Genomic DNA, 18,678 nt, shown 5'->3' with positions numbered 1-18,678 from the left:
TCTATATAATAAATACCAACGACAGGGAATCCATGTAGTTTGGGACTTGGGTTGCATCTTTTGTACAAAAGAATGATTAACGTTCTTTCGTATGAAATCATTGTTGGGTGCATTTATCATTCATCTGTTGACACATTTCTGAAAGCAGTCAGCTGATGATCTAACGGTACTTTTTGTGCAGAGGAAGGTTAATCATTCTTTGGCACAAAAGACACAACCCCATTTCGTGCCAGTTTGTGACTTAAAAAGATTAACGGGGACATTTTTTTTCCAACTATATGGGGGTGAAGTAGTAGGCGTTACTTCGATAAACCGGACAACATTTTGGCTTTTTTTTTTTTTTGGGTGAGAACAACATTGTGGCAATTGGTTAAGCTTTCAGGCGGTCTCTGGCCTGGAAAAATGTCTAGCTTCCTGGCATGCGGCCATGCGGTTTCGCCTGTCACCTTTCACTCTACCCAAACCGAAGGAGTACGTTGTGGCCAACATTTTTCCATGTCAGCCCATCATCTGCCACGTCATCACGACGAACCCAACCAAACCCTCACAATAGATTACGCAGCTGAAATCCCGACCAATCATAGCCTTGGAATCTAACTCCCGAGTGGCCCCACCACATCCACCATTCCAACCATTTAAGTCTCTCTCGCCGCCCTCTCCTTTCCGCCACACACTGCATCCTCCTCGACGGCCATTAGTCCACCGTCTCCTTGCGGCCGGAATTCTGCAGCAAAGAGACCATGGCATCCATTGCAGCAGCCACCGCTCCGGCCTCCTTTGGAGTGTCCGAGATGCTTGGTACACCACTGAACTCAAAGGCCGCTGCTCGCACGGCCCCGGTGCCATCGAGCGCTGGGTCTTCTAAGATTGTTTCGCTCTTCTCCAACAAGAAGGCTGCTGCTCCTCCGAAGACAAAGCCTGCCGCTGTCTCTCCGGCCAACGAGGAGCTTGCCAAGTGGTATGGTGAGTGACTCTCAACTTTCCTTCTCTTATGATTGGTTCTAAGTCCAGTTTTTGTTTGAAATCATAATCTTCTTTAGCTGTTTGGTGAAATTATACTTTGAAACATTGAATTAGTGACTTGGTATGGTGCATGCCGTAATGGGTGGCAGGTCCTGACAGAAGAATTTTCTTGCCGGAAGGCTTGTTGGACCGCTCAGATGTTCCAGAGTACCTCACTGGAGAAGTACCCGGAGAGTAAGTCATGGTCAAACCACTACTTTGATTGCCTAAGTTTTGGCTCACAACTTAATTCATCACATTTCGATTAAGAATCTTTTGGTTTCTCAATGAATTGAACATTATTGGAGCCTTATCAATGATGTAAAGATTCCTGTTATAGATTGGAAGTTTGCTCTGTTACAGACATTTGATTTCCATACCTGACTTGCATCTGTTACTATTTGTCAATGTTTATTTGTAAACAGTTTTAAGTTCCTCTTTCTCTCTCCCTCTATCTATCTATCTAACAAAAAAAAAACTTAAAACTATTGCAAGGATATCAGTGTAATATGGCTGAAACTATAGATTAGGATCCTAATGCTATAATGGTCAAGGTATTTTTTGTACCTGCTATTAATGGACAGATGGGGGTCTGCTAGATATTTCATCTCCATTTGGTGGATTTACAATCGTAACTATTTGACATCAGCGCTCTCAAACAGGGAAAAAAAATAAAAAAATAAAAATAAAGGAAAGAAGCAAGAAAAGGCAAGGTCAATGCACCTAATATGCTACGTGTTTAGAATGTGATGCTTTTTAAATGTACACTGCATACAAGAAATTTGATTTTCTCAAGTCATGAATAATCTAATATTGATAAGGTGAAATTGCGCTTTGGATGAAGAAATATAAGTGAAAAACAAAATGATGATCAGTCTCTAGCAAACAATGCTAGAACCAGTGGAAGATGGAGATTACTATTTCTGCTTAGATGTTTATCAAGCTATAGATTATTCTCTTCCAATAACAAAATACTTCTAAAACTTGAAACCAAAACAACAAATCTTATAATGACTTTCACCTGATCTACAAGAAAGAAGAAGAAGAAGAAGAAATGCTTTCTAGTTGAATGAATAAAGTGAGATGTCATAAATTCTCTCATATATCTAACAATTGTTGATGTCTTGCCAAAAAAAAGGTTACTTGTAGTTGTTTTTGTCATGATGTTCTGTATATAACCAGAGCTTATTGACAGAAAAGTTCTATATACGAATTCTTTCGGAAATATGGAAAGCTTTTGTTTTCTATGTGCCATAAGAATATACATGATTTTAGTAGCAGAAAATTTCTGTTTAAGGTGGCACATCTGCTTCCAAATCTCCTTAGAAAACTCCTTGGTTCACCTGCTTCGTAGGTATTTTCTTATTAAAATCTTTTAAAAAACCTACTTCCCCATATCCACACCTGATCCACATCCCGTTGCAAAGTGTAGGATCATTGCTTTTGTACATTTTAGTGCTCTAAATTAGTTGAGTTACTAAACCCTTTGAGGAAAATAGTTGAATGTAGGATTTATATACTTTCAGTTTTTTGTTTTTTTTTTTTTTTGATTTTTGTTTGAAGGTTATATAATTTCAGAAATCAAGATAGTCAAAGCAATACTTCACATGTGCCTTTGTTAGAATTGAGTAATGTTTTCAAGTATCAAAGTGAAGGGCTGTTAACATATACTATATAAAATATATGTTAGAGAACCTGGGATGTTCTGCCTCATTATTTGAAGAGTCATGAAGTTTAGTGCTAAAAACTATTCACTGAATCTTTTCATGTGGAAACTATAAATCACATGGTAACGGATTTTGTGCCATTTTATCCTTGCAGTTATGGCTACGATCCTTTTGGGCTCAGCAAGAAACCAGAAAATTTCAGCAAGTAGGTGAACTATCTTGCAAATTATCTATTTTCCAGTAATTTTTTTCACAGAGACAGTATGTAGGCATTTCCTTCCTTCTGACATCCCCACAATTTAGCTTTTTTTCTTTCAACAACTCATTTAGTAGAGAAATAGCAAAATTCTCCAACTTTCTTGAGGCATCTAGGCATTTTGGTTTTATCTTGTAGCATTTGGGCAATTTGGCTTTCCTTTGATTAGGGCTAGCCTTTGCAAGACTCAAGTGGAGTGCCTAAACTTGGTCATACACCATCTTTCTGCTTGTACACTTAAAACTTCATACTAATTTGCAGATACCAAGCTTATGAGCTTATTCATGCGAGGTGGGCCATGCTCGGTGCTGCAGGCTTCATTATCCCTGAGGCTTTCAACAAATTTGGTGCTAATTGTGGCCCTGAGGCTGTTTGGTTCAAGGTACACAAGCTATCATATTGATTTCAAGCAATCCGAATTTGTATCGAGAGATTACTCTTTTTTCTTTGAGATACTAGATTCCTCTATCTTTGGTTTTGGAAAATACATAATATGGTTAACATTCCCTCAATCTTTATGAACAGAGAGCTGCAAGTTCGTTTATAGTGCACATCTGAACCTCTTTTTTTTTTTTTTTGATTCTTTGACATGATTCACTTGCTTAAGTCATATATTTGTATGGTCATCATTGTCCAGCTAATATTTGTATCTTTTGAGTAAATTGGGTTGGTGTTCACTGGTCTGCAGACTGGTGCTCTTCTCCTAGATGGAAACACATTAAATTACTTTGGAAAGAACATTCCAATCAATCTTGTTGTTGCTGTCATTGCTGAGATTGTCCTTGTTGGTGGTGCTGAATATTACCGAATCATCAATGGACTGGTAAGAGAAATTTTATCCTTTCGTGAATTTTTTTTTTATTACTCTCTGACCAAATATTTTACGGCAATTGCTAGCTTTGCTTACATGTAGTAAGTTACCAACACATGTATCACATTATAGCTATTAACACAAGCACCACCACATCTAATAGCAGAGTAAGCACTCTTTACCATGAGGCTCCTCTTCTAGCTGCTGTGTCCACTGGTAGTAACATTAGTAAGACCATGTAATGACACTAACAATGATTTGGGACCTCTAAATTTGTTTTGTTAGTTATCAGAATACTTCAAGGAGACCAAACCAATCATTTTTTTTTTTGGGTTGTTCTGTAGAATTTGGAAGACAAGCTCCATCCAGGAGGTCCATTTGATCCTTTGGGGTTAGCTAATGATCCTGACCAAGCAGCATTGCTTAAAGTGAAGGAGATCAAGAACGGGCGGCTGGCCATGTTCGCAATGCTTGGTTTCTTCCTCCAGGCCTATGTGACTGGTGAAGGCCCTGTGGAGAATCTCGCCAAACACTTGAGTGATCCATTTGGAAACAATTTGCTTACTGTGATCGCAGGGTCAGCTGAAAGAGCTCCAACCCTCTAAGTTTTTCGTTGCATCCTTGCCACTTTCGAATTCCATGCTAAGTTTATGAGATCATTCAGGGCTCTGTAAAATGTCGGTGTACTATGCTTGTCTTTTTCTGAGACTTTTGCAAGCAATTGAGATTGATATCTCATTCTGACTGACCAAGCTCTTGGAGGAGATGTGATTGATTTTGTGACTGTTCTTTCTAAAATAATCAGGTAGATTACCTTCAAAACTGTGGCCAGTATGGCCAGTCCATTAATTTGAAAGCTGTTGGAATCCATACACCTCATAAGTTAAATTTTTGAGAAATAGAAATCACACTTTTAGATGAATTCATGTGCTTCGAGAAAGTCGGAATTGGGAGAGGAACAGCCCTAGCTAATTTCTTTCACTTTACTTTTCTCTGCTTAGCAACTCTCACCTACATTGGAGATACCTCATGTATAGGGCAATTAGATGCCCCAGTGTGCCCATTTTGTGTCAAACAAGTGCTTGGAGAAGTGCAAATATACTAGTTTCTGTTGTTTACCTATGAAAAACATTGCAAATGGATTGAAACAAGCATAGAGATGAAGTACACACTCTAAAAAATATATCACCAAAAGAATTATCCTCTCCTCCTACTCCCTCTAAAGAAATCTGCCAAGCCAGTGGCCCCTCAAACAATGGACTACTAATTTCCTGGATGTAGCAGCAAGAAATTTCATAAACAGAAAGATGACCTATATAAATTAAATTCAAGTGTTCATACATATCATGTGTATTTAGTTACAATGGTCTGCAAAGAAGAAAGATGGACAAGAATTATAATGCACTACAATCCTTTTTTAAGGAGGGGATTGTGGTTGGTTTAGCATGGTGAAGCACTATAATATTATTTTTCCCTTGACCTTGCCATGATTGACTTCCCAAAAGATATTATATAGTCCTCTCATTCTTTCTCAGCAAAGGCCAGGCTAAGAGAAACTTGCAAATTAAGAAAATGATGACAATGTATGATCACTTTCCACCCTCGGTGCTCAACGTTGTTATTCAGCAAGTTATCAAGTGGTAACCTGGTGACATAAAATTTGTGCTAAGCTCCATGTTACATGGCACATATTTCGATATATTTTTTTTGTTCCTTGAGAACAATGGCAAGCATGCCACTATCTAATAACAATGAGCATACCATTATGCTTGACAGGAATTGGAAAGTGAGATGGCTATCAAATCCCCATCCTGCCTATTCTCGCATGTCTCTTGTTTACTAAAGTAGAAGAAAGGGCCAAACCCCAAAAAGAAATCAAATTCTGGGGAAGGAACAGAGACTAATATCAGCTACTTGAAGATAAAACAATTTAGGAGTTGGTGAGGTGTCAATTCCAAATCCCCACCAATCTAATCCCTGAAGCATTCACATTTATTGGAACTAAGAACTCCAGCTCAGTGGCCTTAGAATGTCAGAAATAACCCCATGAAGCTGCATGAAGTGACTCTGGTGACTGTGAGAATCACCTAAGAATCACTGATTCGTTGCTGTAAATATAAATTTCCACACCCAATCATTTGAGCTCTTTTCTCGAATAATACAAAAAAAAATTTTTTTTACCAAAATATATTCAAACCAAACTTATTTACCAAAATGATGTAAGAGGGAAAAACGCCATTTTGAATGGCGTTTTTCCCCCTGCCACGTCACTCCCCATTTCCACGGTGGCATCGTCCCAAAAAAAAAAAAAAAAAAAAAGAAAGAAACGCCATTTGGAATGGCGCTTTTAAAAACGCCATTCCAAATGGCGTTTTTCAATTTTCCCATCCAAAAATAAAGGAAAAAATCGTGGGAAAATAGAAAATTTTGTTTTTTAAAATTTGAAATTAGTAAATAAATTAAAAATTTTAATTTTGATTGAATTTTAAAATATAAAGATTTGAATTTGTAATTCATTAAAAAAATTAATTTAGATTTTTTATTTCAAATTTTTTTTAAAAGATGTCCAAAAGAATCTTAAGAAATTAAAAAAAAATTATCATAGAAAATAAAAAAAGAGACATGTCTAAATTAATTCTTTTTCTTTTTTCTAAATTTTAATTTAATTTAAATTAGAAAATATCATTTAAATTATTATTTTTATTATTTAATTAAATTTATTTATTAAAAAATTACAAATAGATAAATAAAGATATTAAAAAAAATAAAAAATAAAAAAAAAGAGAAAACGCCATTCTCTCCCCTCCCCAAACCCCTTTTTCCCCTCCTTCTCCCTTCTCCTTCTCCCTTCTCGATCTTCTCCTTCTTCCTTTACAAATTTAAGTAAAGGAAAAGAATACATAATATATCGTAAAAATGAAAGAAAACTAATATTATATTTTTAAATTATAAAAATTACAAATTAAATTAAAAAATATATCATAAAAAAAGTAAATAAAAGATAATTTTTTATTTTTACATTATAATTCTTTTTTTTTATTTTTTAAAAATTTTATAATTTTTAATTTTCTTAAAAATTTTGAAGACAAGTATTTCGAATGATGTTTTTCAATTTAATTTCAAATTTTTATTTTTTTCATATTTTTTTCTCTTTTTTTATTTTCTATGATAAATTTTTTTTAATTTCTTAAGATTTTTTTGGACATCTTTTAAAAAAAATTTGAAATAAAAAATCTAAATTAATTTTTTTAATGAATTACAAATTCAAATCTTTATATTTTAAAATTCAATCAAAATTAAAATTTTTAATTTATTTACTAATTTCAAATTTTAAAAAACAAAATTTTTCATTTTTCCACGATTTTTTCCTTTATTTTTGGGTGGAAAAATTGAAAAACGCCATTTTGAATGGCGTTTTTAAAAACGCCATTCAAAATGGCGTTTTTAAAAGCGCCATTTGGAATGGCGTTTTTAAAAGCGCCATTCCAAATGGCGTTTCTTTCTTTTTTTTTTTTTTTTTTTTTTTTTTGGGACGATGCCATCGTGGAAATGGGGAGTGACGTGGCAGGGGGAAAAACGCCATTCAAAATGGCGTTTTTCCCTCTTACATCATTTTGGTAAATAAGTTTGGTTTGAATATATTTTGGTAAAAAAAATTTTTTTTTGTATTATTCGAGAAAAGAGCTCCAATCATTTGGTCCACATGGTTTTCGCTCGACCTTTCATCGATCTGCATCGACCCCCGAATCATAACCAATATATAATCACACATGCGCGAGCATGCACACGCTAGCTTAATGAAAAATGGACGTCATGGAATGGATGGAAGAGTGCATCCCAATCAAGCAGGCTGTACGTGCTCCATTAATTTCCCAGAAGTCCACTGCACATGCTCTACCCCAAGGTATGGCAGCTTCGTCTCGAACAATTTCCACTCTAATCTAAAAGACTGAAACTCCATCCAATATTTATAAGAAGATGGGCTCTAATTCAAAGAAGACAAGATCCATACCATATGATAAGAGCTTCTTCCCCATCTTTCATTAGGATAGCACTAATTATTCTTAGGCGAATTTCTTTGTTATTCTAATAATTGGACGTCTTCAACCATGTTAGGATTTGACGCCTCGAGATTCAGCTCACATTGAGCCCACAGTGAGGTTCGCGGTGAAAAACGGAGTCCAACGAGACCAAGATCACCTGAATCGGAGCTCGGATGGAGAAGATACGAGCTTTCGAAGATAGCACGAAAACCGAGGCGGCGGAGGACCGCCGGCGACCGGCGGCGGGCGGCAGCGGCGCGGCCGCAGGCGGCGGCGCGCGGGACGCGCGTCCCAGGCCCGCTGGCCCGCGTGGGACGCGGGACCCAGGCCCGGGCGGGACGCGGGACCCAGGCCCGCGCGGGACGCGCGTCCCAGGCCCAGGCCCGCGCGGGACGCGCGACCCAGGCCCAGGCCCGTGCGGGACGCGCGACCCAGCAGCCTGCTGGCCCATCCCCGGTCCACCGTGGACCGGATGGTCCACGGCGCGGCCTGTGGACCGCGTGGACGTTTCCCACTCGATTCTCGCGGTCCACGGCCCTATTCCGTGGACCGGAGCGCGATCTAAGGGTCCAGAGAGCTCCCGGTGTTGATCGGACGGCTTGGGACGTGATTTGGCTTGATTAAGGATTCCTAATCACCCTCTAACCTATGTTTAAGGCTTTAAAAGGCCTGAGACACAGCAGAGAACGAGGGTTTTGGTTTTCTCGCCGCCGTACGAACCGAGAGGAGAGAGAGAGAGGCGTGAGGCGCTGTGAGAGAAGGAGCAGGAGGCTCCTGGACAGCGGTCGCCAGGCTCTTCAGGGGTTCAGGGGGTCTCCAAGAGAGAGAGAGCTTTTGTGAGGGAAACTTCATGTGAGAGAGAATTGGGTGTACAAGGGTTGAGGGTGAGGTCTCCTCTTGTAAAATTTTCTTTTCATAGTGAAGTTTGCATGCCCCGTGGAGGCGAGCCTTTTTGTGGCTGATCCATGTATTTTGATTGTTTTTCCTTTTGTTTTGTTTCTTCTTTCTTCCTGCTGCATCGCGTGGTACTGAAAGGATCTTGGGAGGTGGTGTCCTGGCCAGACATCCACCCAACAAGTGGTATCAGAGCAAGGCGGTACAAGGACGCAGATTGCAGTGGTGGTGAGCAAGACTGAAGATGGAGAAAACAGGAACAATCAGGATGGAGATCAACAAGTTTGATGGTAAGAGCAATTTCTCCTTGTGGCAGGCAAGGGTGAAGGACGTGCTCATCCAACAGGGGTTGATCGAAGCTCTCTTGTACGATGAGAAACCGACCACCATGGAGGTGCGGGATTGGAAACGGCTACAGATGCAGGCGGTGAGTACCATCCGCATGTACCTGGCGGATGAGGTGGTGATCCATGTGCTGAGCGAGACTTCCCCGACGGTGCTGTGGTCGAAGCTCGAAGAGTTGTACATGGCGAAGTCTCTCACCAACACACTTTTCCTCTGGAGGCAGTTTTACCAACTGCGGATGACTGAGGGACAGAGCGTGCAGGAGCATTTGAGCCACTTCCAGAAGATCCTCACCGACCTTCTCAGCGTTGGCGAGAACGTTGAGGAGAAGATCAGGGCGCTGGTTTTGCTGGCGTCGCTTCCCCCTTCGTACGAGTCCTTGGTGACTGCTCTTCTAGTGGGGAAGAGCACTATCAAGATGGACGAGGTCACCGCAGCGATACTCCAGAACGAGGTTCTCAGGAGGGAGAACCCAGCTTCGAGCTCAGGTGGCGATAGCTCAGCTTTGATGACTTCTGGAGGAGCAGGAGGCGGTAGACGGAGCGATAGGAGATCGCATCGAGGGCGGTCTAAGTCCAGGAGGGACTTGAGCAAAACCAGGTGTTACCGGTGTGAGGAGTTGGGGCATCTAGCCAGAGATTGCCCTCAACTGAAAAATCGGACGGTGGCTGCTGTAGCGACGGCCGGCAGCGATTCAGATGGAGATGTCCTGGAGATATCTGACGAGGTATCTACTTCTTCCCAGCAGTGGATATTAGATTCTGCATGCCCCTATCATGTGTGTTGCAGAGAGGAGCAGTTTGACTCCCTGGAGAACAGTGAGAGCACTGTATATCTGCCGAATGGATCGAGCTGTGCGATCAGAGGCATTGGGACGGTCAGCTGGAGGACACATGACGGTGCAGTGAGGAGATTGGGGGAGGTCCGATACATACCCGATTTCAGGCAGAATCTTATCTCACTTAGCAGACTGGATTCGAGAGGCTACAGGACGGTAGCTGGTGGAGGAATCCTGAGGGTGCTACGCGGCGATAGGATTGTGCTGGAGGGGAAGAAGGGGAGCAGAGGACATTATTACCTGGCAGGGAGCCCAGTGCGAGGTGGAGCATCGGGAGCCAGGTGGAGCCCAGAGCGAGGTGGAGCTCCAGGAGGCGGATCGGGCACGAGACAAGAGACTCGGGAGGACGAGAGGCGACGTCGCAAGGTAAGATTCCTATTGCCGCAGGATGATGCCCCGAGCAGGTCTCAGGTCAGGAGGAGCACAGCATACGACGGAGATGGGATCGAGCAGCCTGGCTCGACTCCCATGTTTGCCCATCCATGATCAGCAGGCGATTGCCCCAGGGCATGGGGGCGAGGAGATCCAGAAGCTCTCGGAGTTTGGAAGAGGCCGAATATCGAGTCGAGGTGGAGATTGTTAGGATTTGACGCCTCGAGATTCAGCTCACATTGAGCCCACAGTGAGGTTCGCGGTGAAAAACGGAGTCCAACGAGACCAAGATCACCTGAATCGGAGCTCGGATGGAGAAGATACGAGCTTTCGAAGATAGCACGAAAACCGAGGCGGCGGAGGACCGCCGGCGACCGGCGGCGGGCGGCAGCGGCGCGGCCGCAGGCGGCGGCGCGCGGGACGCGCGTCCCAGGCCCGCTGGCCCGCGTGGGACGCGGGACCCAGGCCCGGGCGGGACGCGGGACCCAGGCCCGCGCGGGACGCGCGTCCCAGGCCCAGGCCCGCGCGGGACGCGCGACCCAGGCCCAGGCCCGTGCGGGACGCGCGACCCAGCAGCCTGCTGGCCCATCCCCGGTCCACCGTGGACCGGGTGGTCCACGGCGCGGCCTGTGGACCGGGTGGTCCACAGCGCGGCGCGTGGACGTTTCCCACTCGATTCTCGCGGTCCACGGCCCTATTCCGATCGGACGGCTTGGGACGTGATTTGGCTTGATTAAGGATTCCTAATCACCCTCTAACCTATGTTTAAGGCTTTAAAAGGCCTGAGACACAGCAGAGAACGAGGGTTTTGGTTTTCTCGCCGCCGTACGAACCGAGAGGAGAGAGAGAGAGGCGTGAGGCGCTGTGAGAGAAGGAGCAGGAGGCTCCTGGACAGCGGTCGCCAGGCTCTTCAGGGGTTCAGGGGGTCTCCAAGAGAGAGAGCTTTTGTGAGGGAAACTTCATGTGAGAGAGAATTGGGTGTACAAGGGTTGAGGGTGAGGTCTCCTCTTGTAAAATTTTCTTTTCATAGTGAAGTTTGCATGCCCCGTGGAGGCGAGCCTTTTTGTGGCTGATCCATGTATTTTGATTGTTTTTCCTTTTGTTTTGTTTCTTCTTTCTTCCTGCTGCATCGCGTGGTACTGAAAGGATCTTGGGAGGTGGTGTCCTGGCCAGACATCCACCCAACAAGGTCTTCAACCAGATGGCTGGCTGAGATTAATAGTCCACATTTATATTCTTTTCATAAAATACAAGCCAGATATATTGTTGATAACCTTGTTCTCCCAACTCCTATCTGTATACCAGTTAAGTGTGATATATAGCAGCTAAGAGTAGTCTGTAGTGAGAGGAAGTGGTGCAGAAATTACCAAACAGCTACACACTGCAAATTAAGGATATCAATAGGCAAACTGGTTGGCCTCAAGACAAAGCTAAAGTGATGTTGGAGGGAAACCTTGCCACATGTGGTTACTTGCTAATAGTTATCAAATGAAGCCTCACCAAAGTTGCAAAGGGCCGGGGGTTCTTTAGATGTCCTTGCATATCATACAAGGTATCCCAGGATAAGCCTACAAGGGTCGACTATCATTTTCTAGTTGGATTATAGTTTCCTAATCTCATACCTTTTGCTGCTTCTGTTGCAGGCCAAATTGCCATGCACAAAAAACTGTAGGATTCATGCATGGCCCAATGATCACCTTCCAATTCACTGTCTGCACTTCATATATATCTTGGCTTGTGCAGCATAATTGTTGTTCTTCAAGGGGAAAAAAATTGGACAGATTAGAAGTCTGAAAATCTGCTGCATATTGCGCCTGGACCTACCATGATTCCAGTATATATTCAGCATATCTAAACCACACACATTAAGAAGTGACTCGAATCATAAGGATGGTGGGATCTCCAGTCTCATATGCCATGCTATAATTTTTGTATTTACATCATTTAGCACTACTGCAAACATAATTTGAAATTTGATGCTTGACATGCTATCCTTGTGAAGCATTCCTGCAGAATATGAGACTAATTCTGTCCGATTCCGGTTCATATTTGAGTTCATGTGAGTCCAAACTCAAGGGTGGTTTATTGAACATGACAGGTTTAGATTTGGTGAGTGTCCAAACTCAACATAACATTAGCTCCTTTAACAATTTAGTGATATGGTAATGATATATCGTAGAGGCAATGATGATCATCATTTATAGCAATCCAGGATCTAATCATAGCAGCGACAATGATGATGATCGATCATGGAATTTATATTTTCATTTGTCAAATTTTGATGACGGAGACTATGTTTGGGAGCATGCCTTTGGGAATGCTATAGGAGTTCACATATTATGGATTTGCATAAAATTTATGGACAAAATGAGAACTACCAGAAGTGGAGAAATCCACATACGGCATACATGATGGTTATGAGATAGCATAACCTTCTATCGGTTTGGTTCAACAAATCTAAATTAAGAAGCTTTGTTCCACTGGCCTGCCGTGTGTGACAAGAAAATTGGTACTTTACACCGTAATCTCACTGTCTGCAATCTCACAATCTCGCTGCATATTGCCCTGACCTATAAGTGATACACATTCAGTGAATCATGCCCCATGTCCTTGCACCTCGTGGCATGCAAGTGGTGTATAGCTTTTTTTTTTTTTTTCCTTTGTAATGGCCTTTTTTTCCAATGCCATGGTTGGGATATCGTTATTTCATTCATATACAATTAGTAGTCCAACTATTCTCAGTTCCCAAGACAATCACGTAACCCCTTTATTCTTCTTTTCAACGTTCCTAACTTCCAATGCTAAACTCTAGGGATAAGAGCTCTGAAGTCTAAACTATGCTTGCGTTGGGAACAATCAATGCCATCATGGAATTACTATTCTATTCCTCGGGATCGTTAACGGATTAGAATAAAAGCAGCTAGTAGAATAACACTAAATTCTCCCAAGTCTTATTCACTTGTCTTCTACGATACCAGCTCTATCCCAACCCAGCGGCGTGGCTATCGGCGTCAACTTTTTGACATCCATGACATGTATAACTGCACTGGCGCCACCCACGTCCAAAACTCTGTTCTAAGGTTAATTTCCATCAAAAAAAGAAAACTTTGTTCTAAGGTTTCTTGGGTTTGGCCGGAAAATGGCGTCATCAAACTCCGGAGTTCCACCGGGGTTCCGGTTCCACCCGACCGAGGAGGAGCTCCTCCTCTACTATCTAAAGAAGAAGGTTTCATTTGAGAAGTTCGATTTGGAGGTGATTAGGGAGATTGATTTCAATAAGATAGAGCCATGGGATTTGCAAGGTAATATTGGAAGTCTAATTATCTATAAAGTGGGCTTTATTTAAGCATTATATGTAGTTAATCAATGAATCATGACATAGGAGCTCATCTACTTAATGGTTTTTGGTAATTGAAGCTTGTTAACTGCAGCGGCGAAATGATGTAAAAGTTTGTTTTCTTTGGAAGAGAAGATGATGTAAACTTTTAGCCATTGAATATCTATTTGCTCCCCACATAATAGTTTAAATTGCATCATATAATATCTTTTACTATGAAGCATGTATTGATTCAAATATTTCAGGTATTTTGTTTGTATATTGTAAATTTAAAAGACATATGTCAACACAAAGTATTTAGAGGAAAACGATTTTCCCATGTTTAAGTTGAAGCATGCTGAAAGAGATGTACTTGAGACATGCACCTGGGTGTCACACCTTCCATAGCAAGCGTCCAATTTGATAAGAGAACTCCTGATCGAGTATTAAATGTTACTAGCTAAAAGAGATCATCAAAATTGTTCTCAACAAACGCAATCTGTGACATGCATGCTCTTAATTTCTTTGCTTCAGAGAGATGCAGAATTGGATGCGCAGCCCAGAATGAATGGTACTTCTTCAGCCACAAAGGTCGCAAGTACCCCACCGGCTCGAGGACCAACCGCGCCACCAACGCTGGCTTCTGGAAGGCCACCGGCCGGGACAAGTCCATCAGGAGCACCCACAACAGGATCGGCATGCGCAAGACCCTCGTCTTCTATCGTGGCCGCGCCCCCCATGGCCAGAAGACTGACTGGATCATGCATGAGTACCGCCTCGAAGAAGACCTCTCCGGCGACGCCGCAGATGGCAGCGGTGCCGTAAGCCCCCCCTCCTTCGTTCTTCTTATTATTGTTATTGAATGCTAATCATGGAGCACGGATGTGTGTGCAGCACCGTAGAGTGCGGTGCAACTATAGATGGTCGTGGATGGCCATCAAATAATAAATCCATTGGCACGAGTCATGCCAGTATTTGATCCGTTCTGATTTAACCTGAGATTAGGGCTAGCAATTCATGTTTACAGGTCATAAACAGATCGTGTTGATCTGAGAGCATAACACAGATTAGTTCCATCTGAATACGATTTGTTTAATTAAATGAATCGATCTGTAGAATATAAATATGACACGGATATGTACGATTGACACGATGCAATCCGTCTGACACGATTAATAATCATGTTGATGGATCAAACAGATAATGATCCATTTAACTATTTGACTTATTTATAAAATTTAATTAAAATAATAAAAATTTAATCAAAAAAATTAAAATAATAAAAAAATAATTTAGTTTCTTGCGATGCTAATTCACAGTTCTGAATTCCATCATTGTTTGTTTTAGGTTAGGGTTATAATTTTTTGATTTTCCTCGTTTGTACTCAAGTAATCTTAAAATAAACATGTTAAACATGTTTAAACGTATCGTATAACCTGTTAATATGTTTTAATCCATTTAGTTAAATAGATCAAAATGGGTTACATAGATCAACCCACTTAAGATACGAATTTATTATATTATAAATGGATCAATCCGTTTATGACCCGAACCCATTTACTTCAAATCTGAACCCATCTAAGTACGTATTGTGTCGTGTCCGTATCCACCGATCATGTTGAAAATTGCTAGTCCTATCCGAGATAGATGTGAAGCGATATGGATATAAAATTTTTATTTACGAATTGGATATGAATATTGGTCGATCTAATCAATATCCAATTCATTGCCATCCTTATGCAACTATAAATGGTTATCAAACAAGGAGTTTATGGGAGTGTTTGGTATGGGGTGATCAATTCAAAATCAAGAGTGATGTGAGTGAAGGTGATAAGATCATCAAATTTGATTGCACCATAGTGATCTTATGTGGCAGTGATTTCAAATTACCCCCAACCTTCCATCTTCGAGGTCGGAAATCCAAGATCAGCCCCCCAGACAGTGATCTTAGGCTAAACTATAAAGATAAAAATACTCCTTTGTCTAGCAAAATATTTGATATATCAATATGTTATTAATATATTATATCAATATTATGTATATGATATAATATTATATTATATTTGATATTATATATTATATTTATAATATATATTATATTATAATATATTACTAATCATATTATTGTCATATTGTGATTCAATGATAATTTTAAATTAGAATAAAAATATCTTATTATACTTTATATTTCTATAATAAAAAAATTTAATATATTACTTCTATTTATCTTATTTTTAATAAAAATAAATATTCATATTAATAAATAATATATTATAAATATAAATAAAAATATTAATTTCATAATAATAATTAATATATTTTTATAGGATTAATAATTTATAGGATTAATAAATATATTTTTATAAAATCTATTAATTATTAATATATTAATAAATATAATAATATTTTATTTATAATATATTATATATGATTAATAAATATAATTTTATGAAATATATTATTAATAGTTTCGATATTATATAACCAGTAATTTTAAATTTTTATATAATACCAAATATGTTATTCATAGATATACGAGGATCTAGTCATTTTTTATCAAATAGATCATTAACGATCAGATTAAGATTCAGATCATTGATGATCTTAGATCACCATAATGGTTCTATTGGGGTCATCAAATGCTATCTAAGGGTACATATTGATAGAATCATACAGGGTGCCCGTTGTTTGACGGTTATTCATCTTCTGATGGCAGTCATCCATGGCTGCTGCACCATATTCACTGTAGATAATCTTGGTTGCTAATTATATTTGTGATTCTCTTGCAACAGGGGGGTGGATGGGTGGTGTGCCGGGTGTTCAAGAAGAAGTATTTCTTAAAGGCTGGAAGCGAAGGCGGACCAAGCCAAGGCTCGGAGAACAACCACATGAATACCACGGCCAGCCATGACCAACCTCGGCCACTAAGCTCTCAATACATCCATCCACTCCCAGTCTACTACTCTCCTCAGTTGCCCCTGCAGTCCTACTCTCATGGCCAGGTGCAGGACCTGCTAAGCAACCACAGGCCGACGGCCGGCTACGACTTCTCCGTGCTCCCCGGCGCCGACTCCTCGGCGATGGTGAAGGGGGCTTACGAAGGCGAGCTGGAGGGGATCAGGGAGCAGAGCCTGAACGACTGGACGGTGCTCGACGGCATTGATAGGAGGTTCGGAAGCGCTGGAGGGGCCGCGGTGCAGCAGATGAATCAGATTTCCGGCCAACGAGGTGGTGAGATGGATTTGTGGGGATATGGCAAGTAGGATGGGTGGTTTGGGCTGGATTTATCGACTGGCAGCGCCCATGTGTATTTCAAGATTCTTAAATACAATGAGAACTTTTAACATCCACTCATCCCTTTGATCGGATTTTGAGAGCATGCAGTTTATTTCCAATATTTACAAGGAGAATCATGCCAAAAATTTAAAAATATTTTTTTGGCACATATACCCTTCTATATACACACACATACACGCATAATTTTATAAAATTATTATTTACATATATATCATTATAAATATTTTTTTATATGCTTATATATCAAAAATATTTCGATTATTTTAATTTTAAATCAATTTATATAATATCAATTTTAGAAAAATATTTATATAAATTATAATATTTAGAAAGATATGTGTATAAAAAGTCTTTTATCTTTTTAGGAGTTTTGGATATTTTTATATTTATATTGTATACACTTATATTATTCTTGCACATAATTATGTTTTCGCCACTAAAAATTATATGGGGTTAATTGTAATTTAATCCTTTGTGTTAATGACTTAGCATGATAGATACAATAATAATAAATAAAAAAATAATAATAATTAGATTTACTACTTCATTTACAAGAGCCATCATAGATTTTTGTTGCGATATATGCGGCTGTTATTAAGACCTGAAAATATGTGGTTGATTTGAACAATCTATCAGGTATCGGTCCAAAAATAAATCCATCTAATTGCTAAGTTTGGATTAAGTCGATTCAAAATTTTTCCACCTACAATCCAACTTGACTCAATAACATAACCATTAATTAAGGTACAATTTTGATTTCCATAAATCCTATCCAACCTAAATTGAGTTTGAATTTTCTCCGGTTGGGGAGCAAACTTAAGTCTTGCTTCACAAGGAGTGCCTTTTGTTTATCGAGACGGCCATGATGAAGCGAGACTGGCGTATTGCAAGGAGCACCATACCATCATACCATGTATAGAATAGTGAAATAAAGTAGATGGATCTACCATCGTTTTGCTCCAAAATAAACAAAAGAAAAACTTAAAATGTGATAAGTACTAAAATTAAAATCCAGATATATCTAATCAAGCAAAATTAATATAAAGTAGTGACCCATATTAGTACCAGAAATCTAAATATTGCTGGACCCAAATCTTTCTAAGCAGAGCAACTGTTTGTGGAAATGCCTGAAAGAGATGTTATCGCCAATAGTTGCAGTGGTTGCAGCGTTGAGTATCGACGGGTTCACAGCTGATGCGCGGAGACTATTTGAGTCGATGCCAAAGAATTGCTCAGCTTCTTGCTATTGCAAGTAGTATGATATTTGTGCTGCTGCATGTGAATATTTCACGGGAATCCAGTTAAGGATGTAGTTTCATGGAGCGCGATGATTGATTGGTACTGTTAACTTTGGGCAGCCGGAGATGACATGTAAGTTGTTCGATAGGATGGGCTTGGCGAAGAAGTCAGTGATGTGGAATACGATGATCTCACGGTACCTCATGGATTTTAGTACGGTGGTTTTGATGTTTTGGATGATGCAAATAGAGAATATGAGGCCTACCAAGGTCACCATGTTGAGCTTGTTATCTGCTTGTGCTCAGATGGACGCATTAAATATGTGTCGTGACGTAATCTCTACTAGAGTTGGATCCTAATGATGGTGCTAATTATATACTTCTATCAAATTTATATGCACCTTCAAAGCATTGGGATGATGTGGAGAGATGTTAGGCAGATTATAATTGAAAGAGGTGTGCAAAAGTTACATATGGATGTAGTTCTACCTAGGTAAATAACATGATTCATGAGTTTGTGGTTGGTGATACCTTAGACCTGCAACTTGAACAGATAAATGCTTTTCTGGTTGAGCTTGAAAGGGAATCGAGGAAGCTTG

The 18,678-nt window shown here is 40.2% G+C and overlaps 3 protein-coding genes across 3 annotated transcripts in view; 2 read left to right on the top strand and 1 right to left on the bottom strand.

Moving 5' to 3' along the window:
• Positions 1–18,678, bottom strand: part of LOC105038563 (agamous-like MADS-box protein AGL11) — a 104,001-nt gene that overhangs the window by 46,150 nt on the left and 39,173 nt on the right. The window lies entirely within an intron of this gene.
• On the top strand, positions 671–4,484 carry LOC140858645 (chlorophyll a-b binding protein CP26, chloroplastic-like). Its single transcript, XM_073259959.1, has 6 exons — positions 671–963; positions 1,113–1,197; positions 2,824–2,874; positions 3,187–3,307; positions 3,614–3,748; positions 4,081–4,484. Exons 1-6 carry the CDS (start codon positions 741–743, stop codon positions 4,339–4,341), a joined length of 876 nt encoding a protein of 291 aa, XP_073116060.1. The 5' UTR covers positions 671–740; the 3' UTR covers positions 4,342–4,484.
• LOC105038564 (protein BEARSKIN2-like) lies at positions 13,321–16,887 on the top strand. The gene is made up of 3 exons (XM_010914406.2): positions 13,321–13,530; positions 14,079–14,365; positions 16,337–16,887. The coding sequence occupies exons 1-3, from the start codon at positions 13,368–13,370 to the stop codon at positions 16,805–16,807; spliced, it is 921 nt and encodes a 306-aa protein (XP_010912708.2). The 5' UTR covers positions 13,321–13,367; the 3' UTR covers positions 16,808–16,887.

This window comes from Elaeis guineensis, chromosome 1, assembly GCF_000442705.2.
Source record: "Elaeis guineensis isolate ETL-2024a chromosome 1, EG11, whole genome shotgun sequence".
NCBI classification, from domain to species: domain Eukaryota; kingdom Viridiplantae; phylum Streptophyta; class Magnoliopsida; order Arecales; family Arecaceae; genus Elaeis; species Elaeis guineensis.
The sequence above is the reverse complement of the archived record's forward strand: the minus strand, read 5'-3'. Positions and strand labels throughout refer to the sequence as shown.

Coding starts and splice junctions, on each gene's coding strand:
- LOC140858645 (XM_073259959.1), top strand. CDS start 741: ATGGCATCCATTGCAGCAGCCACCGCTCCGGCCTCCTTTGGAGTGTCC. Junction 964..1,112: donor GGAGCTTGCCAAGTGGTATG/GTGAGTGACTCT, acceptor AATGGGTGGCAG/GTCCTGACAGAAGAATTTTC. Junction 3,308..3,613: donor CTGAGGCTGTTTGGTTCAAG/GTACACAAGCTA, acceptor ACTGGTCTGCAG/ACTGGTGCTCTTCTCCTAGA.
- LOC105038564 (XM_010914406.2), top strand. CDS start 13,368: ATGGCGTCATCAAACTCCGGAGTTCCACCGGGGTTCCGGTTCCACCCG. Junction 13,531..14,078: donor AGAGCCATGGGATTTGCAAG/GTAATATTGGAA, acceptor TCTTTGCTTCAG/AGAGATGCAGAATTGGATGC. Junction 14,366..16,336: donor CCGCAGATGGCAGCGGTGCC/GTAAGCCCCCCC, acceptor CTCTTGCAACAG/GGGGGTGGATGGGTGGTGTG.